Raw genomic sequence first — 23,958 nt, forward strand, 5'->3', positions numbered from 1 at the left:
CCCATATAAACTTAAACATACGCTACCATGACATATGTGTAACATAAAGACACAGCTGGCACGTGGTTCGATCTTCTGCATCCGACAGCAGTGACTTGAACACAACAATTGACATCACAGCATTATAGAACTAATGCATATCAAATAATAAATGTGTATATAGATTTCAAGATATCAGTTCTTAGAATTAGCATAACAAGTATCTCCACCATAGGATATCACATCAACATTAAATTCTCACAATCTTGCTCAAGGTCTTGGCAGATTTTTACCCCCTCCCCCACCCTAAAAAAGAAAGAAAGATAAACAAAAATAACTCAGTTTGCAATCAAAATCAAAATATTGACCTCAAATGCATATGATGCTTTTATTTCAGCTCCTGAAACAGCACCACAATTGAATTCAGGTACTTTATAGTTTAGGCTTCATAAAACGTAGTTATCTGTTCACGGGGAAATAGTCTCACCACAGGAATATATTACATTATGTCTGGCAGGAGGGTATCAAGGAGTTAACATACACTTGTACACATCTGGCGGGATTTCACAGTATGCCTGGCACCACAATAGAATTTGCAAAAAAAAATGGAACAAATATGCATCACTAAGTCTGGTAAGAGACTACTTCTCTTCCCATATTTTTTTTCTCTTTTTTCTAATATCCCTATCATGCTTTGTAGCAAATTTCACTCTAGATCTCCCCGGTTCATCGAGGAGATCTCTTTAGTATGTTAGGTCTCTCAGGCAAAAGCCCAGGTAAAAAGCCAGGTGACTTCTCAAACTTTTACCCTCGAACCATCCATGGTAAACTCGCGGGCGTTCCCAGGAACTTTCAGGTGACACTGTAGTGTGAAAGGCATCGCAGGTGAACTCCGAGGTGAAAAGCAAAGGGCAGTATACCAACAGCATCTTGCGGGCCATTTTGCGCTTGGACCATAACATATTCTTCCTCTGCAGAAGAGCGAACAAGAGAACACAAAAAGAAATTTTTTGTGGGTGTTCCACATTTGATTCCTGTTGAATCTCCCAGGTGACTGGAATGCCAGTGAGTAAATGGAGGCCTGTAAAATGTTTACATTACTACCATTTAGATTCAATCCGTCAACAACTTGCTGACAAAAAAGTGCACATTTCTATGCACATTTAATAGTACAATGGCAGGCATGATCATTTCCTTTCTTTGTTTGAATACCCAAAGTCCAGCGCCCTCACTGGCTGAGACATCATGAGCAGCATCCAAATCTTCTCCGGGCGATTTCCATGTGAGTGACCACCATCCACTCGTCCTTCTCCTCCTCGTAACGCTCCACCGACCGCAGACCCTCCTCCCCATCGTAGCCACCGACGGCGAAGAGCCGATTGTGCACGACGGCCGCACCCACTCCGCTGCGCGGGTGCACGAGGGGCGTGACCTGAGTCCAGAGATCAAGAGCTGGGTGGTACACCTCCACAGATGACAGGCTGATGGACAAATATGAATGAAACAGGAGCACATAATCAAAGACAAGATACTCATGTTTGCACAATTTGCAGTTTGCAGATCATTTAGATCAGGCTAAGTTTCAATACATCTCTTGGCTATATCTCATGGTATCGTAAACATATGTGGCCGTGCATCACAAAACCAACAAAAAGTCGCATGCACTGATTTTGTGTTAGGACTGAAAATAGGTGAAATGGGTCAACCCAGCCAATCTTGAATTTTTGTATATTCTGAAAGAGTAAGTCTTCTTCTACATTATACTACAGTTTGGGATCATAAAACAAATAAGAAATTGTGTTTTTAGCAGTTTTTCTTGAACACTTTTTGGTAGAATAGTGTGATTAGGTGTCTCATAGAGTCCTCTTTTTATTTCTTAAAAACCCTGTCCATACTCTTACTTTCAACTCTAATAACTTTGGAAAGGATAATGCAACTGCTTTGAAAGCTGGCATTATAATCATCTACAAAATTTGTAAATAGAGCATGCTTAATTTAAGCTTAATCTGATAATCCCTTCATTGTTGATGCTCAGGTGGTTTACGCCCTTTTTTTTTTGTTCCATTCATAGCACAGCTATAGCACGGTTTAAAAGATTAAGTGCTTGAGTAGACCCTGTACTTCAGAGCCTCTTTTCTCACTTCACACTTTCTAGAGTATATGCTTTCTTTCCAATACTAGGATGGGTTAGGAGGGTCCATTTGAATAGAGTAATACATCATTTTTAAGCTTAAAGTCTGCTCTTTCAGAATCTGCTCTTAATCCATGTCTGGTGACTTTTTGTCGGTTTTGTGATGCAGGGTCACATTATATGCAATAAACTGCACATAATATTGAATAATGTATGCAAGCATATCCTATCGCCATAATTGATTTATATGACTACATCAATGCAAAAGTAAAATTATACAGTGTAGAGAGAATCTGATTTTCAAAAGTGCATAACTGATGCCATTTTGACTGCTCTAATATAGGGAGAACATGTACAACCTATGGTATACTTGCAGATATGAAACAAACATGACCTGATGCAATTTTCAATTCCACACACAGAATATGATTCTTGCAGAGAGAGTGAGAAAAAGTTGATTTTGATCACAAATTACACATCAAAGGACACTGGTCAACTAGACTCCCTCCACACTCTGTTACTATGGGCCCTCCAACATCTCTGCCATACAGTTGCCATTACTATTCTCTCCACTAACCTTCGGCTGTGCTCGCATCCTCCAATGACATAAATCTTGTCCTTCAGGCACGCTGCGGCAGCCATGGATCGTGCGACGTGCATCGGTGACACAAATGTCCACATCTTCAGCTGCAGATTAGTGGAGTGGACAACACACATGATGCACATCATTTAAAAGAGTAAAACAAATCAAGCTACAATGTAGGCTTAGAAAGCATGAGGCATAACTCATAAAAATACTGTCAGGGCCTCAAAATCCCATAGCTTCCATGAACAAGAGACCCGCGGGTCTAGCGCTCACCTGAGTATCGCAAGTTCACCTTTCACGCAGTCACTAATCTAAATCATTCACAGCTCTACCAAAATTTGACCAGGCATTCTCAAGTAGAAGATGAAAATGTATAATAAGGGCCCAAGTTTTTTAAGATTCCTTAATTTGGGGAGATTGGGGCCCCCTGGGGCCCTCTGGGTGGGGCATCGTGCCCATTTTCATAAATTGAGATCCTGAGCCCCTAGGGATGCTACCTGCCAAGTCTGATGAAAATACATCATGAGTTTTTCAGGAAGAAGATGAAAATGTACAATTCAGGCCCCCATTTTGACCTTCCCAACCCCCCCCCCCCCCCTGCCCCCAAGAGGGGCACCCCTGGATCTCCTATGAACAAAGTTGAAACTACAGTCATTAATGTACTCACTCATAGTATTATCTTAGCTCTATAACTTCTGATTCTAGAGAAGATTTTTAAAGATTCTTTCATTTTGAAGGTTTGGGGCCCCCTTGGGGCCCCCTGGGTGGGGCATGGTGCCCATTTGAACAAATTGAGATCCTAACCCCCTAGGGATGCTACCTGCCAAGTTTGGTGAAAATGGGTCATGGGGTTCTCAAGAAGAAGATAAAAATGTACAATTTAGGCCCTATTAGGACCCCACCTCACCCCCTCCCCTGGGTCCCAAGGGAGGCACCCCTGATTCTGCCATGAACAAACTTGAAACTGCAGTCATCAATGTACAAACTCATAGTATTAACTTAGCTCTATCACTTCTGGTTCTAGAGAAGAAAATTTTGACAGATTCCTTAATTTTGGGGCGTTTGGGCCCCCTGGGGGCCCCCTGGGTAGGGCATGGTGCCCATTTTAACAAATTGAGTTCCTAACCCCCTAGGGATGCTACCTGCCAAGTTTGGTGAAAATGGGTCATGGGATTCTCAAGAAGAAGATGAAAATGTACAATTTAGGCCCCTTTAGAACCCCTCCCCACCGCCCTCCCCTGGGTCCCAAGGGGGGCACCCCTGATTCTGCCATGAACAAACTTGAAACTACAATCATCAATGTACTAACCCATAGTACTAACTTAGCTCTATCACTTCTGGTTCTAGAGAAGAAGATTTTGACAGATTCCTTAATTTTGGGGGGTTTGGGCCCCCCTGGGGGCCCCCTGGGTGGGGCATGGTACCCATTTTAACAAATTGAGTTCCTAACCCCCTAGGGATGCTACCTGCCAAGTTTGATGAAAATCAGTCTTGGGGTTTTCAAGAAGAAGATGAAAATGTAAAAAGTTTACGCACGACGCACGACGCACGACGGACGACGGACGACGGACGACGCACGACGCACGACGGACGCCGGACGAAGGGCGATCGCAATAGCTCACTTGAGCCTTTGGCTCAGGTGAGCTAACAAATGATTCAGAATCACCATAAATTTCAGTATCAAACTATGTCTTTCAAAACCTGATCACCAGCCTCCGTAAAATCTTGAGAGTCCCCGTATATTTAATGAACGGCACATCCCATTTCTGAAGGCTAGGGCATAAGCAAGACAATCAAGTTTATTTTATGAGGAACCAACTCATTTTCAAACGTCATACAAGCTGTAGGTCTTTACGATCAAGCAGGCCTTAAATGTACAAATGGCATTGAATGTAACTGTGCCATGCAATTTCTGTATGTCACCAAATTTTGTGTCACATTGTAACAAATACTTGACTGGCGTTGAACACTGATTAAAGGACATCATTCTGATAAGAAGTTACTCACTCTCATCAAAGGAAGGTCTTTACCCTATCAAGACATTGTAAAGCCTTAGATTGTGACAGATTTTATGGGTCACTCATGCTCTGACTGCAAGTCAGTCAACACTGAACAGTACGTAGTACCTGTTCAACCTCTTTTGAAATATTTCACTGAAAATGAAAGGGAATCAGAGAACACTTTTATCTCACAGCGCATAGATCACATGAGACTACCTATGTTACAGCACCCATGGGATAAACCTACCGTGGGTTGATAACGCTCAACTATCTTGAGGTCTGAGGTGCCGTCGTACCCGCCAATGACATACAGGTCTTCCCCGTGTGACACTGCAGTGGCCATGCTCCGCTGAGTCGCCATGTCTTTATTTCAACACCATAGGGTTAAACAAAGAAGACAAAAAAGAATACTGTAAAACATGATATATTCGCGGCACGAAATTTTCGCGAATTGGAGCCGACGGCCTTTTTCGTGGCAAGAAATTTTCATGAATTGCCTCTTGCGTTCAATGCATATAGTGTAGATAAGAAATTTCGCGTGCATTTTAATTTTGTGAATCTTGGCGCTCGAGAAATTCGCGAAATTAAAATGCACACGAACATTTCTCGTTTTACAGTAGATAGGAGTATGAACAAATAGTACTTTGATGCAGCAAAAGCTTCTCTGAAATGGCACCTGGTTTTTTTGGTGACAGAAACATTCTTTAAAAAGATATTGGGATTTACACAAATTTCTGTTTTAAAGTTCTTTCAAAAGAAAAATGTTTCGTCTGAGATGTAAAATCCAATTGGTATGTATTTTCCTCGTAGAAATTCATGTCCGTAAAAAGTAAATTTGCATCTAAACTACACAAAAACAGACTTTACATGAAGATGTTAAACCATGAACAATAATCCATTGAGGACGAGTGCTGAGTATACTTGGGCAGATGTGAATGGGAAATGCGTGTTGCAGCAAAATCAGTCCATCCTCAACGGGTTAATGCAGCAAACTCTTCCCTGAAATGGCACAGGTGTTTTTTGGTGACAGATACACTCTTTTCTGTCAGATTCCTTCAGAAGTGAAATGTTTTATCTTTATGCAATATCTAACTAGTATGTGTTTCCTCATAGAAATTCATCTCACTCGTACACCGTAGGGCCCTATATAGGTTAAATTCACATTTAAAACTGCACTCAAACAAACTTCAGATGAGGATGAAGAGCCAGTAGGTAAGGTGTGGATAGCTTTCATGCATTTAATATAAAAATGTATTTTGCTGTATATAATTCACCTTTGATGTACTTCCACTCATTGAGGTTGGGATCGTACTGCTCGACCGACTTCACACTGCGCGACCCGTCATAGCCCCCACAGGCATATACCTGTCCCCCAACCTTCGCCACGGCGACGCTGCTCCTCGCAACTTTCATCTTGGCCACCTGCCGCCAGCTGTCCGTCTGGGGGTCGAAGCACTCCACGTCGCGCAGCGGCGACGCATCAGCGCCACCGATGGCGTAGATGATGTTGTCCACCACGACCACGCCCACTCCCCGCCTGGACTGCTTCATCGGTGGGAGGGGCGACCAGTTGTTGATTGCGGGCTGGTAGCACTCGGCACTGCACAGAGTGTTTCTACTAGGAGATATTTCTCCACCTGGAAGATGGTTAAAAACAACAACAAACATGATAAGAATAATAGAATGTTATCCTACTTAAAGGAGCACATAGAATATTGCTTTCCCATCCATAGAATATTTGAACACCTCATTTTTTAAAGACCGATTCAAGCGACTGTTCATGGAAGTGCGCCCTCTTAAGGCGACGCCATAACTGGGGGCCAACCAGGCCGGGTCGGCAAGCGCCCTGCGTGCGTGGCAAGGGTGACAGCGGCAGCCAGTGGTTTTACCACCCGGCGCCAGCCGGCCAGCAGCTAGCTATCTCTGGCGCTGGCAGCGATCGACGCATCTGGCTTTGTGACAACTAGAGTCTACATTTTTTTTTTCGCTAGCTAATTTAAAAAAAAATTAAATTAAACAACTTATACCGACTAGGGTATTCTATGAGCGAATGGGTAGATGACATACGGCTGTAGCCAAAACTTGAATTTCAAGGTAAATATCGGTACGATCCGTGAGTGTTTGTAGACTCTATTTCTTTGGCAATGACTTGGGTACTCCAGGGATCTCGCCAGCGTATATCACCCTTGTCGGCCCCGACAAGCGTGCGGTTTGAAGAAGCAATTGCCGACAAGGGTAAAACTTGCCGACAAGGGTAACACCACGCGTGAACTTGCCGACAAGGGTAACTTGCTTGACGAGCTAAGTTCGGACCAATTTCTCGCCTTTTTCAGTCTTTATTATCTGGCTAGAAAAGAAGCTAGATGTTGAAAGCAGCAGCAGTTTACATACTTATACAAGTGCAAAAATTTACCCACGCAGTCATCGCACCTATCACAACAACGCGGCTCAACAGAGCGACGTACTAGCTGATACCAGGGAGGTCTCACCTCCCTGCTGATACACACCACATCACACACTTGCTCACTCACATGCGCTCTGATTTGGGATCCACACACACATGCACAAGCACCCAGCCGGCCAATTACAGCCGCCTGTGCGTGTACAACGGTACAGTGTATTGTGAGAGGGAGAGAGAGGACGGAAAGAGAGGGTTGGAGGCCGAAGGAGGCTGAGGAAGGCTGACACGTGCTCGCTTGTTGTCACGCTTGTTGTCGGGTTACGCAAAAACAAACGATATGAAATGCATGCCCCCCTCCGCCAAAGGTTGTATTTTTTTTTTTAGCTGCTTTGGTTTGTTTGTTAGTTTGTCTGCCTGTCTGTCTCTTTTTTTCGCAAAATAAGTCAAAATTTGGGAACAGATTAGGATGAAATTTTCAGGAACAGTTGGTTGGTAAAATGGCGCAATGAACAGATGATTAAATTTTGATAGTGAGCAGGATTTATAATACCACCGAAATTCACCGCCAGGATCCAGGATCTTAAGACTTTGTTTCGTATATTTGAAAGGATTCGTATCAATTCTTTAGGAAGCTGGCCATCGGCAATGACGCAAAATTAGATGCGTTCAAAGCATTGCCGCAGAGAGAAAATTAACTCCATTTTTCGTTAAAAAAAGAAAAGAAAAAAGAACTTGCGATGGAGTAAGCAAATGCAAATTCTTATTTAGGTTTTGGTAGTTTCAGTGGGTTATTTTTTTTTTTTAATCTAAAAAGCCATGCGTTCCATTTTAGCCTTTTCAATTTCTATGGATTTGTAAACGTCATTCGTGAATATTCCATTTTCCTTCTCCGGGCCGAAATTTATAGTAATTCTGTCATGATGGTCTTTCAAGTTCAACGTATACGTAATGCTCCACGTGCTTCTGGCTTGGGTTTGTTAAAAGGTGGGTTAGGGGGCCTTCACGGGCAGAAAATAAATGATGATCATTCATCAATGTTCCCAGTCGGTTTACATGCTATGTACACGCTGTTTACGACCACTGAAGCAAAGTGGCAGTACGCGCGACATTCTTTATCTGACACCTGGCTTTCGTGGAAATTTCATGGAAATTTCCACAAGCCATGATATCAAGTTTCCCCACTGCTTGAGGTCGTGCTTTTTTTTATTCTTCATTACGAACATCAATTTGTTCAACTTGAAAAGTGTAGATAATTTGCTTTGAGGACGTGTTTATTTCTTCTTCTTTTTTTTTCATTGCAGCATCGGTAACATTTTGTTTTGTTCATCGTCCCTGCATGGCAGGGGTTCAATGGGAGGAGAACGATAGGAATGACTGGGGAGAAAATAAACTGAAAGAAGGAAGCATCTTTTGAGCGAGCTGTCTTTGTTTTTCTCTACACCAGCATCAGTTATCGCCACCAAGATTCATTTTTTTTTTTCGTTACTCCGACAGATTAATGATAAAATGATGCTAGATTCTTTATTCTGAAGGTTCGTTAATCCAAAAATGATTAAGAAAAAATGTCCGTTCATTTCACGACGAAATCAGTTTTGTTATTTCGAACGTTCTGCCAGTGAAATTTCGGAATAAAACGACGGCACAAAACAGCGTGTTTTCGTACTCTAAGGGTCTGTTATTCCGACAGAAGTATTAATGATGAAATAATAAATTGTAGATTCTTTATTCTGAAGGTTCGTTAACCGAAAATTGAATAAAGAAAAATGTCCGTAAATTTCAAAACGAAATCAGTACGTCATTTCAAACGTTTTGCCAGTGAAATTTGGGAATAAAACGACTGCCCCAAAACACTCAGTTGCAGTTTTCTTACTCTGAGGGTTCGTTACTCCGACAGATTAATGATAAAATAATGCTAGATTCCCTATTCTGAAGGTTCGTTAATCCAAAAAATGATTAAGAAAAAATGTCCGTTCATTTCACAACGAAATCAGTTTTGTTATTTCGAACGTTTCTGTCAGTGAAATTTCGGAATAAAACTGCCCAAAAAACAGTTGCACTTTTCTTACTCTTAGGGTTCGTTACTCCCACAGATAAATGAAAAAATAATGCTATATTCCTTATTCTGAAGGTTCAATAATCCAAAAATGATTTTAAAAAATGTCCGTTCATTTCACAACGAAATCAGTTTTGTTATTTCGAACGTTTCCGTCAGTGAAATTTCAGAATAAAACGACGGCTCCAAAACGGTTACAGTTTTCTTTTACTCTGAAGGTTCGTTACTGCGAAAGAATAACGATATAATACTTTAGATTCTTAATTCTGAACGATCGTTAATCGGAAAACGATAAAGAAGAAATGAAAACGGTTACAGTTTTCTTACCCTCAGGGTTCGTTACTCCGAAAGAATAATGGCAAAATAATACTCTACATTCTTAATTCTGAATGACCGTTAATAGAAAAATTATAAAGGAGAAAATATTCGTTTATATCCAAACGAAATCAGTTTTGTTATTTCGAATGTTCTGCCAGTATAATTTCGGAATACAACAACGGCCCCAAAAGGGTGTTTTCTTATTCTGAAGGTTTGTTATTCTGAAGCAATCACGATGATAGATGATAGATTCCTTTCTGAAGGTTCGTTGATCGGAAAATAAAAAAGAAAAAATGTTTGTTAATCTTCGAACGAAATCAGTTTTATTTTGAACATTCATCTGTAGTACCGACCTTTGGTGTTGTTGTTGTTTTCGATTACAAACCTTCGAAGTACTCATGAATCGTTTCATTTTATGATTAAACAAACCTTCGGAATAATGACCATCATTACATTTTTGTATGATATCTCTTTGATGTCACGGCCAAACTACCGCAGTATACCCAGAAAGGAAAGTGCAACCATGTCCTGAAAGTTCTCGATCGCTTCTCGCGCATCTGCATGCAATAGGCCTACCACGTGGTCGAGCAGACGGCGAGAAAGCAACACGGCGCGCGTAGTTGCGATGCAGAGACGGCTAATTATTGCAACAGTGAAACAGGAAAGGCCTAAAAGAAATCGGAACCTCCACCATCGGCACCTACTTCTCTTTCATTTATTATTTAGGAACTGCCGCTAACAAAAGGTATGGAGTTTCTGCATTGTTTCTGTGAGAATATGCCCCTCACAACGTTCATTACATCTCCGTGAAAATGTCGCATTTAGTGGCATTTTAGCGGCGATTCATCTGTGTTGTATTGAGCATTAGCGAAGGCTTCCGCGCTTCGCGCGGGAGGGGGAACCCCCCTCCCGTACCCACCCCCAGAACAGCGCGCATAAATGCCGACAAGCGTGAAGAAATTCCTGGCGAGAACCCTGTACTCGCGTGTAAGCCCCATATATTCACCTTTGTGTAAGAGAATAAAAACCGCTGGGGATCGTGAGAACTATGGCTAGGCGCAGGCAGACGTCTTGCTAGTAAGCCTAGACTGTTAAGAAGTTTACTGATATAATTAGATACAAATAATGAAGAGCTAGATTTGGCACTATAAATTGCAACCTAGACTATTGTCTATCAGTTAACTTAAACCTGTTTAGGCTTTTGACTTTAGGCCTACTCGGGACTCTCGGGCCAGCGGGGTAGAATCTGTCTAACGTTAGATCTTGTCTAGAATTCTGGGCAAGAGTCCAGACTAGATCTAGACCTATTGACTTCTAGAACCCTACAATGTACATCCTATATAATTTTCGGTTGTCGATAACTTCAGGCAAGCCTAACTAAGTAAACCAAACGGAATACAAATCTAGGCATTTCTAAGGCTAAGCCGTATAAACTTAATTTACGTCGCCTGATGTAAACAACTAAAACTTCTTCTGTTTTAGGTCTAAGTAACCTTGCATAACATCACGCTAACGCCTAATATTATAATCTACAAAAGTGATTTTTCAAATCATGCTTTCTTGATATGATTATGAATCGGATGTTTGCCACCATCCATGGTTTAATATTTATAAGTATCACTTTATCAAAAATCAAATTCAGAGTTCCAGGCCAAAATTGAATAATATGGTCAATCCAGTGCTGAACAATGAAGAAGTGAAAATAATATAAGAATTTAACGCATTTTGAAACATTTATTTAGCTGTAGTGTAGGCTGTAAAATGTTTGTCATAATAATATAGTGTAGCTAGGAAGTGTATTCTAACTTTGGCAAGTAGTGCACCAAGCATTACAAAAAAAGATTAGTGAATTATCAAAATTTTTGATCTGAACTTGTTTTCTAAAATGAACATTTTTTTTACGAATATGCAGTGATAGCCTAATTAAATAGAGAATCTAGTAGTTTGTTTCGAAATCTGTGCATTTTTCATACCGTTGTATTTCACTTAATTGTCTCTAATTGTATATTTATCATGCGTCAGTGGTGTCTGGATTTCACACACTGCCGTGCAGCTAGCTTCCATTTCCATTAATTTTTTTTCTGTTATTTGTGCACCCAACAGCTGCACAATATATGTTTTCCTGATCCTTCCTTTGAAGCTTTCATTGTAGATCAATATGTCTGAATCACTCAATTTGTCAAAAAAAAAGGCATCAAAAGCCGCTGAATGACTTTTCCACAGTGAGTAAACAATCACAACATTAGCGCGGCAGTCGCCGGCCGCGGCGCAGCGGCCGCGCCCGGCTAACTATGCGCGATGGGTACGCTAGGCTGCTTAGCTGCAAGTGCAACTCGCTGGGTAGCTAGCTCGCTGGGAGCCCCCGTTGGCCCCCAGTTATGGCGACCGTTATAGCGCCGCTAGCGGCAGTAGGTGAATAGGTCATCGAAATTGAATCGGTCTATAGCTTGAATCATTGATATCATAATTATCAAAGACATTCCCCAAATTTAAATAATATGAAGAATACCACCTTCTTTGTTTGTTTGTTTGTTTGTTGTTTGTTTGTTTTATTTAAACACGGGTAAAAAAATACCTTCTTTGTTGTCTATTCTAAACAGGTGTAATGAGCATGCAGAGACTTGTCTGAAATCAACATTTAGCTGGAATGCTTTTTCTTCTTTTCTTATAATTTAAATGACTGTTTTAATACCCTTTCTGTGCCAGGGACTTAGGACAGTGTATACAGTGTGTACAATGCTTTGGCATTTTCTGTGCCAATCAGCACTAGTAGCATACAAACATCTAATTAAGTGTCAGACAGCATACTGTGTTTTGAGGTGGTACAATGTACAGCAGGTCTGACAGGCTTTAGATCTGGTAGCATAAGGAGAAAAGGGTGGCACAATTTAAACTTCATTCGTTGCCCACTGGCGTACAATTTAAACTATAAATTACACAGGCCTGCTTTACAATCGTAGAATAGAATTGTCCATCAGCAAATACCATGTGTTCATTGGCACTTAATAAAAGACAGATTAGTAATAGAGCTGTAAACAATCTATTACGGGAATTCCCAAATACATCTGAGTCAAACCAGTCTTCCCATTGCATACGATACAATATTTCCGCACTGCCTGGTTTTTAATACGTTTGTCTCACATCAATCACCAACTCAGTAGGTCAGTACACTTCACCGTGCTCTACTCTCCCTCAAAAGAGAAATAGAGCTTTTAAATCTCGAGACTTCCTATTACATACACTTCAAGTCAGGCTATAGATGTCCCAGAAACTGATTGGCTGTTTAATACTACAGTAGCTTTCACAACCAATGACTATCAATTATTGAACCAGTCAAATTAGGCTACACTTTATGACTTTTTAATATGTTGTATCAAAATGTCAAAGCAGCAGTGCCAGGAGTGTTACTTTTCATTTCATTCTCTGTTTTATTGGTACGTGACATTTTCAATGCAGAGGAATAAGATGACAGATATTGTTCTATTGTACAAGGGTCTTCATTGTATCTGCTGGCTGCGGCATGGGTTTGTAAGAAATGAACATCTGTCCCATTGTTATGTATTTGTTTACATTCAAAAGGTCCATTATTATCGGAACCTTGAATAACTGTCTGATAAGAATGGTTTTCAATTCCCCATTGTGGGGCATCAATGGGGTCTAACACAATCCAAGAATCTGTCAACTAAAGTTTGTTTTTCTGTCCTCCTTTTTTTGTAGTTCTGCATTTTATTTTCCTTTTCACAAACACCATACTGGTTCCAGGGTGTCTGTTTTATATCTGTGTGATTTTCTGAAAATGAACCTTTACAGACCTTTTCCTTCCCTAACCCACAGAGATCTTGCTTGCGATTAAACCTACATGCAGAAAATGATATGCATTCTTCAAAAAAGAATTACTTGTTTCTTGTGTATATTAATGTGTATCAACCTCCAACAGACGCCTAATCAAAAACATTCCAAAAAGATTAGGGTCATTTTAGGGTGCGTCTATAAGATTTTTCTTTTGGTCAGAAACAGTGTTTTGAAACACTGTTTCTGGCCAAACAGTGATTCTAGCTCGAAAAAAAATTCTTATAAACGCTCGCCGTGATTTGAAACAGTGTTTTGAAACACTGTTTGTAAACGCACAAAATAGTGCGTTTACAAACAGTGTTTCTGTAGAATCTGTGTTTCAAAAATCTTATAAACGCAACCGCGATCGCAAACACTGTTTATGTGACGTCACAATGCCTTGCGCGCACCCTGTTTGACCTTTTGCCGAGGAAAAACTGCGCAGAGTGAGTTGCGCAATGGCACGGTCTGAGCGAGAGCCCCAACACGCTCGGAGAAAAAATCTTATAAACGCTCTCCTGACGAAAGTGTGATTGGAAACAGTGTTTCAAAACAGTGTTTCAAAACAGTGATTCTAGGCCCGCAAAATCTTATAAACGCACCCATAGAAAGATCAGGCACACACACACACACACACACACACACACACAAGATGCATTTGTACACCAACACAAAGTATTATTCATCGCTTAATGAGTGTGGTAACTTGTTTGGGAACTTATATTCTCTGAAATGTCTGTACATTCTCAGATTATGTCAATACCTGCCAAATACTCAAAACAATATTATCTCACTTCTGATGGGAGTCAGACAATAATTTTGCAGCAAAGTCATCTTTAGTCTCTAATATATACAGTTTTGGATGTCTCATCGTGGGCGCCTTACGTGCCTCCTCCACATTTGAACTGCGACTGGCTTACTTGGTCTAGAAAAGAAAGTACTTAAAACTGATGAAATCACTTTTACAATTTAGTGATCAAACAGCATAGAGTCAGACGCTGGCAGTGAAGAGAAATCCACTCTTTTCTGTGAAAGTAGAATACAGGTCATTTTCTTGACATTGCTGTTGTTGTTCTTGTTGTTGCACAAGAACTTGTGCAGCTGATGTGAAGAATACTGTATATGTGGTATACTTTAAAGTGTTTTTATTTTTAAAAACTCTAAAATGAACAGTTTGCAAAAAAAAAAAAAAATGCTTTCCGTATAATATTTCATCTCCATGGTAGGAAAAACATTGCATTTTTAGTTTCCATATTTTTCTCATAAAAACGAATGGTACTATACTGCACAATTTATTACTTCTCAATTCACAATTTTTCTTTTTTCTTCTTGCGAAATATACAAATTGCCCTACATCGACGCAAATAAGTACTGAATTGATCAGTGTTTTAGTAGTAGCCATGATAAAAAATCATGGGCATACATACTCGAGCAGGATTCAAACCTACGACCTCCTGATCACCAGACAGGCGTCAGACCACCGAGCTTTCGCCCAACAGCAAGTGTTGGTGTTAATCCTTATAGCATGCAGCGGGTACTGTGTAATCATTCCAATTCATGCAATTTCTCCGTCGAGATGCTTTCACTGTAACTGATTGCGAAATACACAATACAGTATACTGAAGTCACATTCAATGTAAAAGGTATTTTATACAGGGTGACAAAATCTTGATGTACAAGTACTGTGTGTACAGCTCTGTAAATGCTAAAATAGATCTCAAAGCAAGAGATACGGAAAGTACCATTTCTCATTGATCTGCCTACTAAGGTTTTGAATTCCAGTGATAAAACAATTTATACCGTGGAATTCCTTTTCACCACTAATAAAATAGTAAATTGGAAAAAATCTATTACAACTTTTCACATTGAAGATACAAGATTCGACGTCATGAAAATCTCCCAAGATACCCCATACCCCGACTGATCAATGTCAATAACCCAGACCACGCAAACTGAATAAATTAGCTACACTTGCGTCAAATGAAAGTTAGATAATTTGTCAACACTTCAAAGATGGATGTTCTGCCCAAAGATGCGACAACTTTCCAGGCTGACTGATGGCAATGATCTGCGCACAAACGGTCACTACGGCAACCGAACATATTTCTATTCATCATGGGGGTGGGAGGATATTCCCACGTACCGGTGATCACCTTGCCATCAGCAGTAATAGGGTTATCCATCAGCCAAAGTTGTGCAGCAGATGAGGAAAGCAGTCTTCCTTTTTGAAACCTATTTCTCCCAGCCCCTTCTACCCCCATACTGTGATACTCCTTTTCATCTGGCTTGACGTCCAGTCTAAGAGTTAAGTAATAGCCCACCAAATAGCACAATACCCAACTGTAGTACACACCGCTGTTTTTGTAATGGTGCTGTTGTTTTTGTTTTTGCATTGCCATTATTACACTGAATAGAGTTCTTCACTTTCCCTGCTTTGCACACTTTCTAGACAATCAATTTGACCATAACTCTACAAAACAGCTATTTAAAGTCAGGATGGCTGTTGCAATCAACATTGTTGATTTGGCTGAAACAATGGATTGAGGTTGTCAGGTGGCTATGTGTGTGTGTGTGTGTGTGTGTGTGTGTGTGTGTGTGTGTGCAGATACAGAAGGAGAAAAAGGGACGCCATCCTCAAAGACAAGAGGTCAACCGCCCTGTGTGAGAGTGCCCTCCAATCAGAGAGCAAATATTGTATGCAATGTCACTCCCAGCAGATAGTAACATACACATGTACCAGTATAAATATATGTTTGTCAATGCCTCAGTATACATGTTGTAGGTTTGGCGACATCTTTTCTTTTAAAGATTAAATCTTAGGAAACTATGGTTTCGATAATTTCCTGGATGCAAATTTCTACTATTTAACCTTCAATGTGAAGGCTACAAACTACAGGTAAAATAATTACTGCAAATAACATTTTTAGGTTAAGTACACTGACCATTGAACAACATCACTTCGGGTACAGTATTAAGTAATTGTCTAGATTCATTTTCACTTTTTTTTTTAACCAGTGAATAATACCACTAAACTAAAGTTCCAACTGAAAAATGCCATTTTTTATAACAATTCATTGACCTTTTAATAATGAAGAACTTGTGAAAAACCTGCTCAGACATCTCATTTCCCATGGTACCTGGGACAAGTATTCACAAAAGTTCAGAATTTTTTTTTTTTTTAATATCATGATCATAAGCTCTGGGCTGGATGGCTGTACAAACTTAAAAATATAATGTCCCCGCTCCCTTTTGGGCAGAGGTATAAAAAGGAAACAAATGTTGCATACAAAAAATTTCTTAATATGTACATTGTACATGTATTTACCATACAGAGCTACTCCACTGCAAATATGAAATTTGAAGATCTGCTCTCAGGCCCTGTTGAGATTGTAAACATGAATCTTTTAGTATTCTATGAGTAAGTATTTCAATCCCCAAGAACATAAAGGCTATAAAGGTTCCAAGTAATTTGACGAAAATGTGTCCAACAATCAGAAACACATCAGAGAATGCAGCCCCTTGTAACGACCCCTATCTATCATGCCGTCTGCCTTTTACAGTCACTTTCACAGTAGATTTTCTATGAGCCACCCTAGCAGGATTACAAATTCCAATACTGGTATTCATTTTGTATCACATTTAATTAGTATTGGAGGAGATTTCTTGCATGGACAAACCGCTTTTAAAGTGAGGCAGTCCTCATGAATTTCAAAAAAATATGTTGCTGTTGGTACTTCCAATGAACTACTTTCACCAAAAACAAACTTTCAAATCATCAAATAAGCTCTTAAATTTTGATTGAAAAAGTGTGAATCTGCATGGTGAATATGCTAATGAGCAAGTCTTGGCGGAGAGTCAGACGTCACCGCGGCACAACTCTTCCCAGCCGTGTTCTGCTCGTCATGCGTACGCTCTCTAGTTATTTATAAATTCATGTTTACTATTTATTTTTATATTAATTATATACAGTCAAACCTGTCTATAGCGGCCACCCAAGGGAAACAACAAAAGTGGCCGCTATAGACAGGTGGTCGCTATAGACAGGTTGGCGGCCATTTTGAACTTCGATACTTGCATTTGATAATAGCAGAAAATGCCGCATGTTATTCTTAAAAAACAACAATCAGCAAATAAGTTTGCATATGCAGAAGTGCTACTATGGGGATTTCCGTTGTACAATTCACTTCAAATCTTTTTTTTTTTTTTTTTTGGGGGGGGGGGGGGGGGGGGGTAGGGCTGCTTCTGTTCTTTTGATGTTAAAAATAATATTTCGGGCCTGAGTAAGTTCTCTGGTTCATACCGGTTTGCATGAATGGGGTGCACGAGTGCTGAGTTTGATGGGGATTGATAATGTAAGAAGCTTACATAAACAACAAACAATGCCAAGACAAGTAGTACCATATTGCCCTTTAATATTCAAAGGGACTTAAGTTAAACACTAATTAATCGGCATTTTGGTATAATTCTAAGATGTTATCAGGAGTTGTCTTTGCCTTTGTTGCACCTATTCAGGGCGGCATCGCTGAAACCTAGATCTAATGTAGTCAAGTTAATGGTAAGACGGGTTTTCGTGATAAAGAGCTGCATCAATTTCGTCAATGTTGTCTGTGTGATTTTAACGACTGAGCTAGGACTCGGTAGAAATCACGCAATGAACGTAAAAGACATCGTACTCATGGCTGATTTAACGGTTCAGCTAAATATTTATGGCCGCTATACGCAGGTAGATATTCACCACGGGATACAAAATGAGTGGCCACTGGCTGCGTTAGGCAGGTGGTCGCTATATAAAGGGTCCATAATACAGCAATTTCGTTCGGGGGATTTTCCAGTGGCCGCTATAAGCAGGTGGCCGCTATAGAGAGGTGACCGCTAAGACAGGTTTGACTGTATAAGCTTGAAATATTTTGTTTGAAATAATAAAACCACATATTGTCACATTTTATGACAAAATCAGATATGATCATTTTGAATGCTTAAATTGGTTTTCTGAGGCACGGCTGTCAACTTAGTGAGTTGGGCATCAATGACGTTGCACCTTTTTGCAGGCTCTTACACGATCTGCTTGCAGGAATTATTTTTAAAAGTGTTTGCTTTCCACGTGTATAAATTGGTGAAAGGTTATATTTTTTACTCTTCTTAATTATCACACAGTGAAAATTCTCAGGATTGCCTCCCTTTAACGAAAAGGAACACCAAGGATGCCAACCCTAGAATTACAGCATCATGAGGGATGGAAAGGCATATTTTTGGTTGGAAAACAGCAGTTTTACCTATCAGTGCAACAAACATATCAATTTTGAAAAAAAAGACAGATTTTTTTTTAAATATTGAAATATGCAGTATTTTTGGCATACAACAGCACAAAATACTGCACAAAAAGAATCAGTAGTGCTGCAAAAATATAAATAAAGTAACAATAATGCTACAAAAAAAAGAGACTAACAATAATGTTACAAGAAAAGTAGCAGTAATACTGCAAAAAAAAAAAAAGTGACATCATATGATGCAAGAGTCTGTAGATTATTGATATAGTATACTGCTGGAAACTTGTAATGTGTACAACATACACTAATGTTTCCCCATAAATCACACCTAACTTTGGCAACTCATAATTAGTTATAAATAATACAAGAAGACAATAAAGCGCGCAAGGAGACTTCCTCGTCCTGGTGACAAGTCATGCGTAAATAATGCAAAATACACCCAAAGCAGACAATGAGATTTCGGGGCCTAGTGACAGGTGAATGGGGGTTGGGGGTGGGGGGAGGGGGGGAGTTGGGAATCTTCTGTATGAAAATGAAACTAGAATTGCGTGCATTGCAAAATCTGTCTATTCATCATAAACAATAATAGTCTTTGAAGAAGTCCTCTTTTTTTTTTGTCTGAATTCAGAACAAAATGAGCATGCCACTTTTGGCTAGTTTTCCACTACATTCAATGTCATCAACATTTTGTTCTTTTCTACTAAAGAACCAATGGCAGTGATAAATTGCTGTATTTCTTTACTAGGCATTTTATTGCTTTTGGGAACCGTAAGGTGACTTTGTGTGTAGCAAAATTTGTGATACAGAATCACAGAAACAGAACGAGAAACAGGAGGAGTATCCCTTTTCTCAAAGCAAAGTTTAAAATGATTTCCCACTCTGGAAATGATACACATTGCAGTCGTCTGACAGGAGGAAAGAATTTGGTGTTTTGTCAATTTTACAATTTAGAGTCCATTTGTATCTTGACATGCCGAGCTTGCACTTGTGTACAAAATAAAGGGAAAGGCAACGCCATATATCCAATCCAGCCTAATCAGTACAATCACTTGCATCAAATGTAAAGGAAAAAGGAAGAAGTCACTTGAGAGATTACGCATTTCGGATCGCTCACAAGATAAACGAAGTATGTGTATGGCAGCATCGTTTAAAGATAATGACAGTAATACACATCAAACTATCAGACAAGCAAATGCTTTTTAAAAACAAAAAAACAAACGAATGTACACTGTCCCTCTGCACCACAACTGTTGACACATGTACTTCAGTATTGAACAGTCTTTTCATTGCAAGGTGACTTATCTATATTATTAGAAGCTGTCTCAAGTGAGCATGTGACTCCGCTTTATCAATCAAACAACAGAGAGAATTATATTGCAGTTTTAACGCTTATTTTCCAAGTCAAGAAGAGAAAGGTCTCACCTACAACGTAGATGAACTGCGCGCGGCTGCAGGAGTGTCGCGGCACAGTCCGCATGCTAACTTCCCAGTGCAGCCCGGGGTAGAACTTGCTGCCGTGGTAACGGCGCGCCTCGTCCACAAACTTCCGGAACCTTTCCTCCTCCATCAGCACCTCCTCTTCGATGACGCGGGAGTTGAGAAACTCCCAGGCAAGGAGTGGGAGGCGCACGTGCTCGAAGATGTCGGCGATGTGGGTGTGGCGGGCAGCAAGGTCATGCCGCAGCCAGCACATGACAGCGAGGTAAACCTCCTCCTCTTTGGCAATGTTGAGGGTGTCCTTCTCAATCAGGGTAATGAGGTCTGCAAGAAACATTGGGCAGAAATTTAAAACTGCACATTTTTGTAACGGAGTATACAGGTTACTGAAAATTAGGGCAAGTGGGGCAGGGTTTTTTTTCTTGGGGGTGGGGGGGTGCTTTCAGTTTGTCAACCATAGTACAGTACAATGTACTTACTTTTGCTGGTTACTTTGTCTGCTGTAACAAATTGTATTTCACCAATTATACTTAACTATTGCTGAATTTTTGGAGAAGTGAGTTTTATGTTGAGGTATGAAACTCACTTGTTTCATTAATGTTACTGGTCCTATGGCAAAGCGCATTTGAACGTGTACGTTATGGAAAAAGGGCTATACAAATGTGTTATTATCATTATGATGACGATTATTATTATTATACATACAGCTACCAGGTAGTTTTAACTCCCTGCACTAGCACATAGCATTGCTACAGTAGCTAGCTGGATAGGGCATGCCTTTGCTATGCATCATGGGTTTTATTGACCAAGATATGCTGCAATACATGCATGGACTGTCTTACAATTAGTAAAGTTGCATTGGGCATCCTCCCAAACCACCAGGTGTTATTAAAACCCCTTTCAAGCAGTGTCAGCATCATTTCTGGATTTTCTCATCAGCAAATTCGATCATGAAGGCAGCATGATCATGCATGATATCAATAGCAATGAAAAAAATAACAACATAGCGTCTAGAATATTTTTAGGGTAGAGCAGGTTGCACCAATACAACAAATGTCTTTGGGTGTGGGGGTGGGGATTTGAGGGAAACATGCAGATTGAACTCATGAAATTGTCCCGTATTCTATCAGGTACAGCATTTTCAGGGATGCAATGATACTTAGAGATACAACGTGCAATAAACAGGAAGTCCCTGGAACCATGATACCCTGTTTTATCATTGTATTAGTGATTTTATGCCATTTGTCAAACAACAAGTAAACAGAATAATTTTGCTCCACTGAGAAGTTTGTAATATGACCTCAAGCATTCACATACAGTATTGTACCTTTAATTACTTTCAATATAGAATAACTAAGGGGGATTAAACTTAACAAAAAGAAATATTTTAGGCTGCTGGATTTAAAATTCAGTATGTCAGTCGACAAGATTTTTTATGAAAACTAACAGCTAGACTACAGGTATCTTATCACACAAGTTGCATAGTGGAGAACTATAGATGCCACTGTAGATTCTAAATTTTAATTTGTGTACTTTGATAGTTTTACTACGGCTTTAAACCACAGCTTGCTGGCAACAAATTTTGTAACTTTGACCATTGACTGCCCCCCCCCCCCCCCCCCACACACACACCAAGAAGGTTCTGTGGTCCTGTTTTGCGCCCAGGCACTTTAATAGCTAATCTTGCTATTTTTCCATCAGTATCCAGTAATGAATCCACATTTGACCTGGGTCCCGTTTCATAAAACTTGTTATCACTAACAAGTTACAATAGTTGTTTAATATAAGCTGCTGATATCCCTGCATGCGATTGGCCAAGAGCAAATTTATCATAGAAATATGGCAGTTGTTACTGATAACAAGTTTAAGGGCCCTGGTTGTAGATAAGATTAACAATCCTACAAAGTACACGTTATAGCAATATGTGCCTCAGTCCAAGAGGTATACTTGTAGGCTATGGTGACACAAGAGGGATCAGGGAGATTAGGTAATCTCTATCAATTGACAGGCGTTTACAGGTATTGGTAACTGCAGGTGTCGATGGGCATACAAAGCACGGTAAAGATTAAGCTCAAACTAAAAATGGCACCTCAAGTCTTTCTTCAGTGACATGATCCCTAAACCACAAGAGGCTTTCAAGGACTTTATCTCATCAAATGAAACACACTTCAGGTAGCGCATGTGATGATATGTTATACACGTACAGAGTAAGATTTTGTGCAGATAAGCAAGAACCAGCATATGTAATCACACAAATTTACGACTCTGCCAGAAGCACATAATAATAAAACCTGAAAAAAAAAAAAACTATTACAATACATATCCAGTTGCAGCATATTGTCATTCACAAAGCATAGAAGTGATGGACAATGTCTTGAGATGTTTGTGTCTTATTCATACACCTACTTTGAATTTGATACATTTTGTCAATCATTTCTCTTTATAGTGGAATTGTCTGAGATATTATATTTACATATTTAGATACAAATCATGTACAAATCATGTACATTACCTCTTTTTCATACACGTGATCGCGAAACAAACATTGAATATTTCTAAAGCTGCACTGTCATTTTCTTCCTCTGAAAACAGATTACCGGTACTGAATATCAGAAGGAAAGAATACAGCATTAAACTCATAGCAACCTATTGCCACGAAAATGAGTGAAGTCATGTTAATTTTCAGAAGATCCTGACATGGTGTACGTCAGCAACTCATTTTTCAACTAGCACAATGTCGCAACTGATTGACAAATTGCCCTGCAATGACGGAAGAATTTCATGAATTTGAATAGCATAATGTCAATAAGGAATTTGAAATACAAATGTACTAAGTATTCACCTTTCTGACTGGTGATGTTCACATGGGGCATGCAATGCATTCTACTCGTAATTGTATAAAGTGAAGTATGCAATTTTCTTTTCACTTTATGTACATATAAAGAAAACTCTTTTTATTGTTCGGCACTTTTGGAAAAAACAAGTTGTGGGAATATTCTGAGCTGTGGTCTTCTAGCAATGGAAATACAAATGTTGTACAATGTAGCTTCTGAAAAATATGAAAGAAGAGACATTGAAAACCATCATATGATCAACCCCACTTTATTCGCATAAGTGACTTGAGCCAATTTAGTACTACTGTATAGTAAAACTTGAGTATAATTTTACATGACTTTTGCTTTAAATAATTTTCTTGTTTTGTCTAACTTCTACTGACATTTTTTTCACTATAAAAGTTTGACTTTTGTACTTCTCAGAGCCCCCTTTCATAGAGAACAATATAAGGCAGACAACTTTGGAAAACTGTGTGATTCATAGAGACTGTTTTACCTTTACTACTGAGCTGCAAAAATTCCTCATGGGCAACAACTTTTGTGAAATTCTGCTGCACAAATACATCGGCTGCTTCCTTTAGATCAAAGCATCCATGGAGGACAGCAAAGTTTCTGATCCCAAGACAGTTTGTCGGATGCAGCTGGGTCTTCAGGAACTCACAACAGAGATTGATGACAGGTTCAATCTGCAAGACGCTGGCATTGCTCAAGACGCTCTGAACATTGTCCTCGTCGATGTCGATGGTGGCGCGGTAGGCAAAGTTCACGATCGCCTCCACGGCGTCGCCGTTCATGCCCCGCAGCGTGACGACTTCCGCGGTGGACTCGCGCAGCTTGCTGGTGAACATGGCATGGAAGTACGGGCTGAAGGCGGACAGGACCAGGCGGTGGGCCGGGATGAGCTTGTCCTCCACGGAGAGGGTGACATCGCAGAGCTGCTGCTGCTCGTGCATGCTGCGCATGAGCGCGAGAACGGCCACGGCGTGGCGCTGCTGCATGAGGACGGTTTCGTCATCCTCACTGCTGCTGACCGCCTGGTCCTGGATGCGTGACCTCTTGGTGGACGTCGTCCCAGGACCTGGGTCCAGCCTCGCACTTCCTGGGGTCTCACCTAAATCCAT

General features: G+C 40.1%; 1 protein-coding gene across 1 annotated transcript; it reads right to left on the reverse strand.

The window, feature by feature from the left end:
• Positions 1-1,222: 1,222 nt before the first annotated feature.
• LOC139708190 (kelch-like protein 18) lies at positions 1,223-23,958 on the reverse strand. The gene is made up of 6 exons (XM_071620165.1): positions 23,334-23,958; positions 19,989-20,327; positions 5,971-6,333; positions 4,944-5,059; positions 2,688-2,797; positions 1,223-1,460 (listed from the first exon to the last, which is right to left on the reverse strand). The coding sequence occupies exons 1-6, from the start codon at positions 23,956-23,958 to the stop codon at positions 1,223-1,225; spliced, it is 1,791 nt and encodes a 596-aa protein (XP_071476266.1).

Source organism: Diadema antillarum, unplaced genomic scaffold (genome assembly GCF_040938485.1).
Source record: "Diadema antillarum isolate AM-2024a unplaced genomic scaffold, OU_Dant_1.0 seq00001319_RagTag, whole genome shotgun sequence".
NCBI classification, from domain to species: Eukaryota; Metazoa; Echinodermata; class Echinoidea; order Diadematoida; family Diadematidae; genus Diadema; species Diadema antillarum.